General features: G+C 34.8%; 1 protein-coding gene and 1 long non-coding RNA gene across 2 annotated transcripts; both read right to left on the bottom strand.

Moving 5' to 3' along the window:
• Window positions 1-246: 246 nt before the first annotated feature.
• On the bottom strand, window positions 247-953 carry LOC145129384 (uncharacterized). The gene is made up of 4 exons (XR_013717474.1): window positions 863-953; window positions 658-775; window positions 526-571; window positions 247-388 (listed from the first exon to the last, which is right to left on the bottom strand). It is a non-coding gene; the product is annotated as an uncharacterized LOC145129384 (long non-coding RNA).
• Window positions 954-2,005: 1,052 nt separating this feature from the next.
• Window positions 2,006-7,852, bottom strand: LOC145129547 (DNA-directed RNA polymerase 1, mitochondrial-like). The gene is made up of 20 exons (XM_079064295.1): window positions 6,826-7,852; window positions 6,521-6,736; window positions 6,322-6,449; window positions 6,152-6,218; window positions 5,996-6,054; window positions 5,643-5,760; window positions 5,454-5,567; window positions 5,232-5,363; window positions 4,991-5,150; window positions 4,562-4,818; window positions 4,167-4,217; window positions 4,006-4,076; window positions 3,823-3,907; window positions 3,579-3,731; window positions 3,406-3,480; window positions 3,252-3,341; window positions 3,104-3,151; window positions 2,906-3,020; window positions 2,721-2,824; window positions 2,006-2,643 (listed from the first exon to the last, which is right to left on the bottom strand). Exons 1-20 carry the CDS (start codon window positions 7,594-7,596, stop codon window positions 2,533-2,535), a joined length of 2,925 nt encoding a protein of 974 aa, XP_078920421.1. The 5' UTR covers window positions 7,597-7,852; the 3' UTR covers window positions 2,006-2,532.
• Window positions 7,853-10,386: the final 2,534 nt, after the last annotated feature.

The following is a 10,386-nucleotide window of genomic DNA, read 5'->3' as shown; positions in this document are numbered from 1 at the left end:
GATGAGATTTTGAAAGAAAACTAAATTCCAAGGTGTGCTTGATTGTAAAAAAAAGGAATTGTCCTGAATCCGGAAAATACCATGTACTTTATGAGCACCTCATCAGTAACTACCCCGTTAGCCAATCCAAGTCCGTTTGTCAAAGTAGCAAACCCCAAACTTGCATTTTTAGGGCTAATCAACATTTCTCGATCAATTTGAAGACGCAACAGACAACGTTAATGGAATCAATTTCATTTCCATTCATTTTGTAACTAAAAAAATACAGGGGAAAACATACAGATTACAGCACAACAACTTTATGATATTTTCTAGATCATTAGTGAAATCCTTTCAGAACGACAACCACCATGAGGCACCACGATTTGTACTGGTTCTTTTTCCATTTCTATCGGCAAAAATGGAATCCAACAAATCAAAAGTAAAAAAATCGAGTATAAGGAAGAGATTTAATCAATGTGCATCTAAATGGATGAAATAAGAAGTTAATTGAGCCAACTTTTGTGTAACCGGATGAAAAAATACCTTCTTTTTTCCAGTTAATTCTCCGTACATCCTAAAGTTCTCCGATCTGAAATAACTCCATCCCTTAATCTTATATTACGATTTAATCTAAAACAAAGGAAACAAAAAAAAATCAAGAATGGGTAAATTCACCTCAATCACGAATATGCTCAAAACCTATTTCGTCTTATGTGTGTATGTATCTGTGAGAGCTCCGACCTTCAAACAACCTCTGATCGATTTAACTAATTTTCAATGGATCCATCTGAATCTAGATTTTACGTAAGACAATGTAAGCTTGATAATTAAAATAATGATGGAAAGAGAATGATATACAGAAGAAATAAAAACGTTATACAGATTTTACGTCTCCGATTTAAGGAGAAGTTGAAGAAAAAGTGACGATCCAACTGAAATTGGGGATGGAGATTGAGTATGAATAATTGATATTGAAGAATAGAGGAAGAAGTAACCTACGAAATTCATTTGGAAATACAACCAGGTTCCTAAATTAAAGGCATTTCAGAAGGTTCCTAAATTAAAGGCATTTGAGATGAGATAGGTCAATTAGAAATCGGCGAGATCTAAGGAGATCAACAATTGGGATTATAGGAATTCAAAACCATATACGTATTCAACAGCAGGGCATAAGCGGAAATTCACTTGCATGAAATAGGCAGGATAATTCGATTGGGGGGAGGCTAATTGACTGTCACGTGGCGAAAATGGTTTTATTTATTAGATTAGGGGATTGGCTTATTTTTGGGGTTTCTTTACTAATTAGAAATATCTCCCTTATAATCAAAATATGTGTCATATGCAATCTCTCATTACTTGGTTGAACATTATTAAGGCTACGAATAATCTGCAAGATAAGATAAAGGAATTAATTTGTTGTCTTTTTGCAAAAAGCAAAGTGGGGATTTCCATGACTTCCTTTTGGGAGGATATTTGGGTGGAGAATTCCTCTATTATAGAAACTAGTAACATCATTGACATAAACCATAAGTTCGTTTTATTCCAACTACTGAAGCCTTCCATAAAAATGCATCTTCCACCTTATTCTACAAAATGAACTTCATATAATATAAGAAGCAACACAAACTAAACTTTGTCTACTTAAACTATAACATAATCAAAGATCAAAATGATCAACTCAAGTTAGCAAAAATGTTTTCCCTTATACTCGCATCATTTTCATGGAAAATCATGGCATGATTGTTTAGAATGTCTTCTAACCAAATATGTATCCTATTATTATATCTTTTTTTATTAGGTCGATGCTCCAAAGATCTTAAGGAAGATCAACTAAAAATCAACTTCTTAGTCATTAAAGATACACTACATTGTGGAGACTTATTAAAGGCATTGACACTTAAAATTTTCTACCAATACCATCACTACCACTCTATATGATGTTACAAATAAGACAACAATGTCTCATAAATCACAATGTTATCTCATAAATCTTGCCATATTTTACTTGATGAAAGTTGGAATATATTAGAAATGCCCAAAAGGCATTCTTTCTATAATTAGGAAAAAAGTCAACTCTTCCCGGAGCAAAATACAACCTAAAAGTCAATATAACAAGTTAGAACAATTGCTTTGAAAGAAGGATTCACCTTCCAAACACTATACTCTCCTATCTCCTTATTCCCACATACCACTTAATTAATGAACTCCTAACAAATAAATATTGTGTATGAATTAGTTTTACAAAATAAGGCCTGAATGCACCCATCATTTACTCATTTACCCTTTCATCTTCACTTGTATTTCAAGCCTTCTTCTTCAAGCCTCGAGTGATTCATTGCTTCATTCCATAAATCCCACATGATGTCATCAAATTTACAGATGTGTGTATGTATGGATGGATGCATTTTTAATAGAGCTCCAAAAGGCTTATAAAAAAAGATGAACTTTGTGCTCTTCTTGTTGCCACTCCAAAAGCCGATTAAACCAACAAATTTGCAGAGAAAGAGCCATAAAGAATGTGATTTGTTTTTGTTTTGTTTGTTAGTCTTCTTAATTGAAGAAATATGGAGACTTCAAAACCTCTTTTAGGTCAAAATCTCCCCTTTCTGGCAATGGAGGAAATTCCATATTTGGAAACGACTTCTGGAAACTCTCCAACAGCTGTCACAATGCTCTTTCATCAAAATGGAAACTTTTTTTATCCAAATTAATCTTTTATTCAAAAAAAAAAAACTTACATTTTCTAGGATTGGTGCCTCGTAAAGTTCAACGAATTTTTCTCTAAGAATCTTGTTCATCTGATCAACATCACAAGCATGTGTCCAAAACGAATCATGCACTCCTGAAATTGGATTTTAATTTTTGTATTTTTAATGGAAAAAAAAAAACAGTGAAAAAAAAAAGTAAAATAATGATTTTGAACCTGCAAAACTTAAGCCAGCCTCTTTACAAGCAATGGCTGTCATCATCATGTGGGACCCATCAAGAGAGTGGACAAAGTTAGGAGGAAAGGCTGTTCTTTGTCTTTTCACCATCACCTGTGATAATAAAAAAATAATTATAAAAATAAAAAGGTTATTTCTTGCATTTAGCTTAATAAAGAAAAGGTTAGGGATATAACCTTATCGGTTTCTCGTTGTAGTGTCAAAACTTGAAGAGATGTCTTAATCTACACATTTCAAAAAGTAACAAAAGTTTTGGTTCATATTAGCAAAAAAGCCAAAATACAGTGACTTGACTTGACATTTTGACATATTAAAAGAACTCACAAGATGCCTTCCTAACTTGCGGTATGGTTGAACAACAGGAAGTCCAAGAGGAGTTGTCCATTGTACTGGATTGTTTTTCACTGCTATAACCTGTCAAATTTTATAAAAATCAATAAATGTATAATCTTATCTTATCAAAATATAAAATTTATACCTTTGCACAATCACCAAGCCAACTCATAATACTTCTTGCAGATTCAAACATTTCCCCCAAAGCAGTTAAAGTTGTCTACAACAAAAAAGAAATACAGAATTTGCATCAAATATTTACTCATATTAAATTTAGCAAAATGGAAGTAGAAAAAGTAGATTTTGATATATTTTTACTTTTGCAGCATAACAAGCAGCAGCAAACAACTCAGCATCATCTTCAATGGAACAACGTTCCTTTAATCTTCTTTTAATTTGGTCACGAGCACCAATATATGTCACACCATACACTGATGTCATCACTGTTTGCTTAACTAACTTTCTGTCCACCTGTCCAAGTCATCATTCATCAAGATTTATTATTTGGGAATTGGGAATATTATTTAAAAAAAAAATCAAATGCTTAAAGAATTTTATATACCTGGTCAACTAACATGCGTGCATGTTTGGCATTTGGATCGGTTGTGGGGTCGCCTTCTGCATCTCTCTTCATAATCTCAATCACTCTGCTCACATCACATCAAATTACATTTTTTTTAATTCCAATTTATTTTAATTTTTATAAGAATTTTGGTTGATTAATAGAAAGAGGTAGTATTATAACCTGGAAGCAATCCCAGAGTAGACATCGGCTGGCTTTTCTCCTTCAACAAGATTAACAGCAGCTGCTCCTAACTAAATATATATGTTAAAATAAATTCCATGTGTAAGAAATATTAAATTAAAAAATAACAATAAAAGATCTTAAACTATTAACATATTTACCCTGTCTCTTCCAAGTGCAGCATAATGTTGTAAGCCATTACACGAACCATCCTAAAAAAATTCAAACAAAAGATAAATGTAAATAAATTATAGATGCATTATATGTTTAACATTATAACTAATCAATATGACACTATTTTGGTAAGTTAAGTCCCAAACAGACATGACATGACATGACATGACAGAATTGGTTGTATGATTATATCCCACTAAGGCACTCACAGACTGACATGACATGATATAGCAGAATAAGTTGTAACCCACTAAGGCACATACATACAGATATGATATGACATGACATGACAGAATTTGATAAGACAGATGATTTTTAGTGCCACTTTGTGAAAGAGTAAAGAAAATATTGTGGCAAGTTGCTTAAAGTAGTAGACACACACCTGGTGGATAGGTATGTGGGAAATGGCGGTTTCAGGGGAAGAACTTCTTAAAGCTTCAGAAAGATTCATGCATGTCGCCAGGCATTGAAAAGGGTCTTCTGCACCCAACCACCATCTCTTTCCTTCAAGAGGTCGATCTGAAGAATCAAATATTTCATCCAAATGTTTCTCTGCAAACATCATTCGACCCTCATGGGACAACTTGTCCACACCACCACCATAGACATTTGCTAGATGTATCTTCAACCATCTTAAACCTGATATGATGACACACGTCTACTTGTTAGCACAGGACTTTACCAATATACATATTGATTATATATATATATATATATATATATATATATATATATATATATAAAGTTGGAGAAGTAGACGAGCATATGGATAACTTTGGTCGGTTAACAAGTAGAGATTTGTCATCATTACCTGATTCTCCAAGAGGTCGACCATCAGCAAACTCAAGAACACCTCGACATAAATCAGAGCCCAAATGATTTAAATAAGGGTGCATAGGGTATGCACGACCACGGAAATCAAGATTGTGGGGGTAGTAGAAAGCTTCCTCATCCTTCATTTTTCTAGCAACCTACTCTTGCAGTATAAATATTAGAATATAATGATTTTACAATTTTATACAATATAAATACATACAAAAGAAAACACTTACGGCTAATTTCAATTCAATATCACATCTCTGTGAATGCCTTTCTCTATTTTCCTTTTTAGTGGTTTTAACTTTCCATTTCCATTTTTTAATTTCAATTTCATCATCTGTGTCTGGCTCTTCGGGTAGAGGAACCTATGAAAAACAACAAAAACATAATATTTATCGACTTTTTAGTATATTTAATGAAAAAAGACATGTTCTTGATACTTATATAAAACTTACATCATCACGATCAACTAAGTCAGCTAAACGTCCTCCACTAGCCCAGATTCTATCTATAACACCAAGAACTTTCCTATTTACCCTCCATTTTGTAGCACCAAGTGTATTAAGTGCCTGAAATGTATAAAAATAAAAATCAGAAAATGAAAGTAGAGAGGAAAAAGGGTATTTTATAATTTTATTACACACCCCAAAAACAGGTTCCAATTGCTTCTTTGGTGTTTTTTTAACTACATCACGCTGTTGTTTAGCTCCATGTGTGCGCATTATATAGGATGGTAGAAACAAGTAGGCTCCTCTGTTGTATCTGTCAAAGAAAAAGGGCAAAAATGGAAAAACATAAATGTTACTCTTTTATAATGATGACCAACTTGATTACAATTCTTGTATCTTTAATGTTAAAGATACTAAACAAAAACTAACCTAATCTTCAAGGTTACTCTATTCCTAAACTAAACAACACTAAATCAAACATCATATCAAAGTCTTAAGGATCAAAAATAACAAAAAAAAAAAAAAAAAAAAAAAAACTAAATGCATACCCGGTCCAATTCACTGGAGGAAGAAGCATTGGCATATATGGAATCACCATGTGCATAGCCTGATTTCAAGATCCAAATTAGAACAATCTTTCATATCAGAAAACAATATATAAATAAACATGAAAGATATGAATATATATGCACAAAAAAACTTACACTTTTCTCAAGTCCTTTTCGAACAAGAGGATCACATTCAATAACTCCATATCTTCTGCTTCCTCTCCTATATATATAAGATTAACAATCAGCAATGCATCATCAACACATAAAAAATGTCAAATAGTAAAAACTAAAAAGTAAAAAATCATAAATGAGGCCATACGTACGGTGTTTCCACAGTTTTAAGAGTGTGTACAAATGCAGGCCTAATATCAGGAGGACAATCTTCACATTGATCAACAGGAGGTTGTATATAAGCAGTCTCCATTAACAACTGGATTAAACGAGAACCAACCTGAAAACAGCAACATTCACTGTTGAAGATTATCATAATTACCATTTTGCCATCAGGGTTCATTTACAAACCTTAACTTGAGCATCCTGACCCCATGGCTTCAACTGATCTTGTTGTTTTACTATGTGCCTTACTTGCTGCAACTTTTTCTTTTTAACTAAATTGGTTACTTTCTTCCTCAATTTCTGTAATTGTTGCTCGTTGTTTACAGTTTCTGAATCATCATCAGGGCTCTCATTTAATGAAGCCTTTCGTTTGGATTTCTCCATGAATCTGTGTATTCTCGCCTGATTTTCATATCAGAAAGAAGGAACACTTGAATCCTTGGATGTTGTAAAAAGGGAAGAAAAAAAATGAAATTTTTGCTGCAACTAACCTCATGTTCAACAGCTTCACCGATATGCAGAGCTGCCTGGACCACCCTAGCACCACCCTGACCTCCGCCAGTCATCAACAGACCCATTAGCTTGTGCATTGTAATTATCGTCATCATATCAGCAGGTAACTGATCGAATTGTGGGGCATAAGCTCCTCGATTCCTACCTTCCCTGCATAAATCCTGCTCTGAAGCAATGGCGTTCTTCAATGGCTCAAACCAACCAAGAAATAAGGATTTCACATAAGGCAGATTGGGAGCGAGTTTCTGTTCACACATGTCGACTAAAAGTTCCTGATACTCTTTTGCTGCGTTCTCCCATGCTTCTGTCTCTATCTTTATCTGTCGTCTCCTGAGTGCAATGTACTTCCCTTGCCCAATTCCGTTGACTAATCTCGGCTGCTTTTTGTGATCGGAGCTATTAGTTTTCGTTTCCACTGCTTTGATTTCTTTATTCAAATGGTGTACCATTTCACGAATTTCATCGCTGTCTTCTTCTTCTGTCGAAACAATCTCCTCAGCTGCGGCGGAACTGGCATAGCCCTTATAAGACCGATGTAATAAACCTAAAGAAACCCCTAAATTTGTGAAACCGGAATCACCCAAGACGTTGATTCGCCGGAAACCCCGTTCTCCATATGAAGGATGTCGATATGGGTGAAGCTCTAACTGTCTAGGTTTTTCGAACAAGTAGGTATCTCTAAAATTAGATTTATCGGCGAATGATTTCAGCTTCTTGACAGAAGCTCGGTTACATACGCTTCTCCACATGCTAGAGTGGAGTGATTTATTTGCAGAAAAATTAATGGGTTTCTAACTATGTACACGGTTGATACAATTTGCAGAGAGATAGATCGAACTAATACCAGGATCTGAAAGAACTCTCTGGTTGTTTGGTAAGATGGATGCGAAGGGGTGAATCTAGGAGTGGCGATGAAAGAATCTGACAAAATTTGAGGATTTGTGTAGGAGGCAAAGTGATGAAGAGTGGCCGCCTTAAACCCTTGCTAAACCTATTCTTGTTTTTGCCTGCGTCACGAAAAGATATTTTATTCATTTTTTTTCTTTTTTTCTTCCTTGTATGTAGCAAATAAAGAAAGTAAAATGACACATTAGACCAAGACATCAGGCGTGACTTTCACCCGAGACATGATGTTCCGTTTCACAGCATTCGCTGCTCCGACATTGTGTAATACAAGGATTCCACGTTCTTGTTAAAGATCGGTACAAACGATGTCAATTTTCATTAATTTACACATCCCGACTCCTATGTAAGGTTGTGCAGACTTTCCTCGTAGAGCCAACATCACTCGGTTCCCCTATCTTTAGGCAAACCATGTGTCGAATTGGTCGTCTGGAACAACCATTCGAGTGGCTTTCCTCGTAGAGCCAACATTAAATAATTTTTGTCATAGAGTCAGTCCTAACCGGCTATCCTCGTAGAGCCAACACCTATTGGTTTTCCTCGTAGAGTCATCCCTAGTTGGCTTTCCCCGTGGAGCTTACCCTAATTGGCTTTCCTTGTGGAGCCAACACTATCATTTTCCTTCTAAGTGTATTCTCCATTTTAATTAATGTATCATAAATTTATCATTTAAGGGTTACACAACATCCTTCTCCATTGTTAACAGTGTGTATTTATGAGCAAGATTAACATTGAGAAAGAATTTTCTTTACTGGGTTGAAATTGTAAATGTGAAGAAAGGTTTATAAAGAGAGTTTTAAAAAGATGTTAGTATTGGGTGTGTTGTGTATCATTTTAATAGTGCAGGTATTGGGGCTCGTTTATCTGGAAACTGGAAAAGCACGCGGATCCTTGATACTGGGTTTGGGTCAGTTATATTACGGGTTTGGTTTATGGGTTGAACCGGGAATATAAATTTGGTCTCAGCTGTATTAGAGTGATTAAGATCATTTTTCAGTCTACACACACTTACTCAAGTCTCTCTGATCTCTCGTCTCCGTCTTCTTCAGATTAGGGCTTTGGTCAAGTCTAGAGTTCTTTGTTCTAGTTAGTTTTTGTTCGATAAACTCTGTAATCTGTTCTTGTTTTTCTATTATGTTTGAGTGTGAGTGTTATGTATTGAGTTTTGAGTTGTAAGTTTCTTTAAAACCAACTGGATCTTGTTTTTGTTAATAAAAGATATGTTGATGTTGTGATTAGATTTGTTTATTGTGTTTTTATCATCCATCATTCCTAAGTAATCATGCTCCTTTTTTATGTGCTACTTTAAGGCATATTACTTTAAAGTTCCTAGCTATGTAAACATGCAAGTATGTCATACAATGTCGAAGCATCACTATATAAACATGCACATATCATCACTTCAACATTTGGGCATATTATATCACTAGCATGCATTTCCATAACATCATAACCCAATAGATTTCCAACAAATTGCAGCATTCATACGTCATACCGTCTGGTGATTTTCCCTAATTCGGACCAAAATGGCCTTTACAGGCCTCACAAGACAGGTCAAGGAATCTGTCCATATTTGCAATTTTGCCAAAATCAATAAACACATTAAGGGTCATCCTGATATTCAGTCTTTAAATTCCCTTAAACATGTTTTGTCCTTTGGGACTGAGTCTCTTCCTCCTTGTGATGTTTGTCACAAGGCTAAGCAGTCTAGGAATTCTTTTCATTTAAGTGAACATAAGAGTACTTCTTTAGGTTATTTAGTGCATATAGATGTTTGGGGTCCCTATAGGGTTGCTACCACGGATGGTTTCAAATACTTTCTAACTATTGTGGATGATTTTGTTGGATTAGGTGTCTAAGCTCATAACTATAATTGGTATGTACTTGAATTGATAGCAGCACAGTCCTTTTGGGTTGCCCTCAAACCTAGCAACTAGACAAGGAAATTATGAAAGGAGAGATATTAATTTATAAGATTAATAAATTAATATAAATGATTTATTAATATGTTAAAAGATTAATATATTAATTAGAAATCATTATGTTTAATTAATAGTTAGCCAGAAATTAATTTGAATTAATTTTGGGGTTAAAAGTATTAATTATAAAGTGCAGGGACTAGTTTGCAATTATCTAATAGTTGAGTGAAAGGCTCCAGAACCTCCTTGGAAGGAGGTGGACGAAATCTATAGGGGAAACCCTAAGGATTTCGTCCAAGGGGCTTTGGATAAGGCCTTTGGATTAGCTTAGGCCCCAAGCAAATGAGTATTAAGGTTTTCCCTAAACCCTAGATCCCTCAGCTATATAAGGAGCCTCCCAGCTCCTAAATTCGGTCACTCCTACCTTGGAAGAAACCCTAGGCCGATTTTGCATACCCTACCCTCTCTCCTTCAAGTTTCCTTCTTGCTAGTTCTTGGATGTGATTTCATTAGAGGCATTACATTTGTGGTGCTAGGCTTCCAAGAAGATCAAGTTCAAGAGGATTAACAATCGTTTCCTATAACAATTGAAAGGTATGTAATTCTGAAACCCTAGTTTGTTAATTTCGAAATTAGCCTCTCTCCTCTAGGGTTCTTGTTTGCAATTCAAAGTTATATGTTCAATAGTTAAAACATAGATCCAAAGTAGGTTGCATG

This window comes from Lactuca virosa, chromosome 8 (assembly GCF_052849685.1).
Source record: "Lactuca virosa cultivar CGN04683 chromosome 8, Lactuca_virosa_CGN04683_v6, whole genome shotgun sequence".
Taxonomy (NCBI): domain Eukaryota; kingdom Viridiplantae; phylum Streptophyta; class Magnoliopsida; order Asterales; family Asteraceae; genus Lactuca; species Lactuca virosa.
This window is presented reverse-complemented; position numbering and strand designations above follow the sequence as displayed.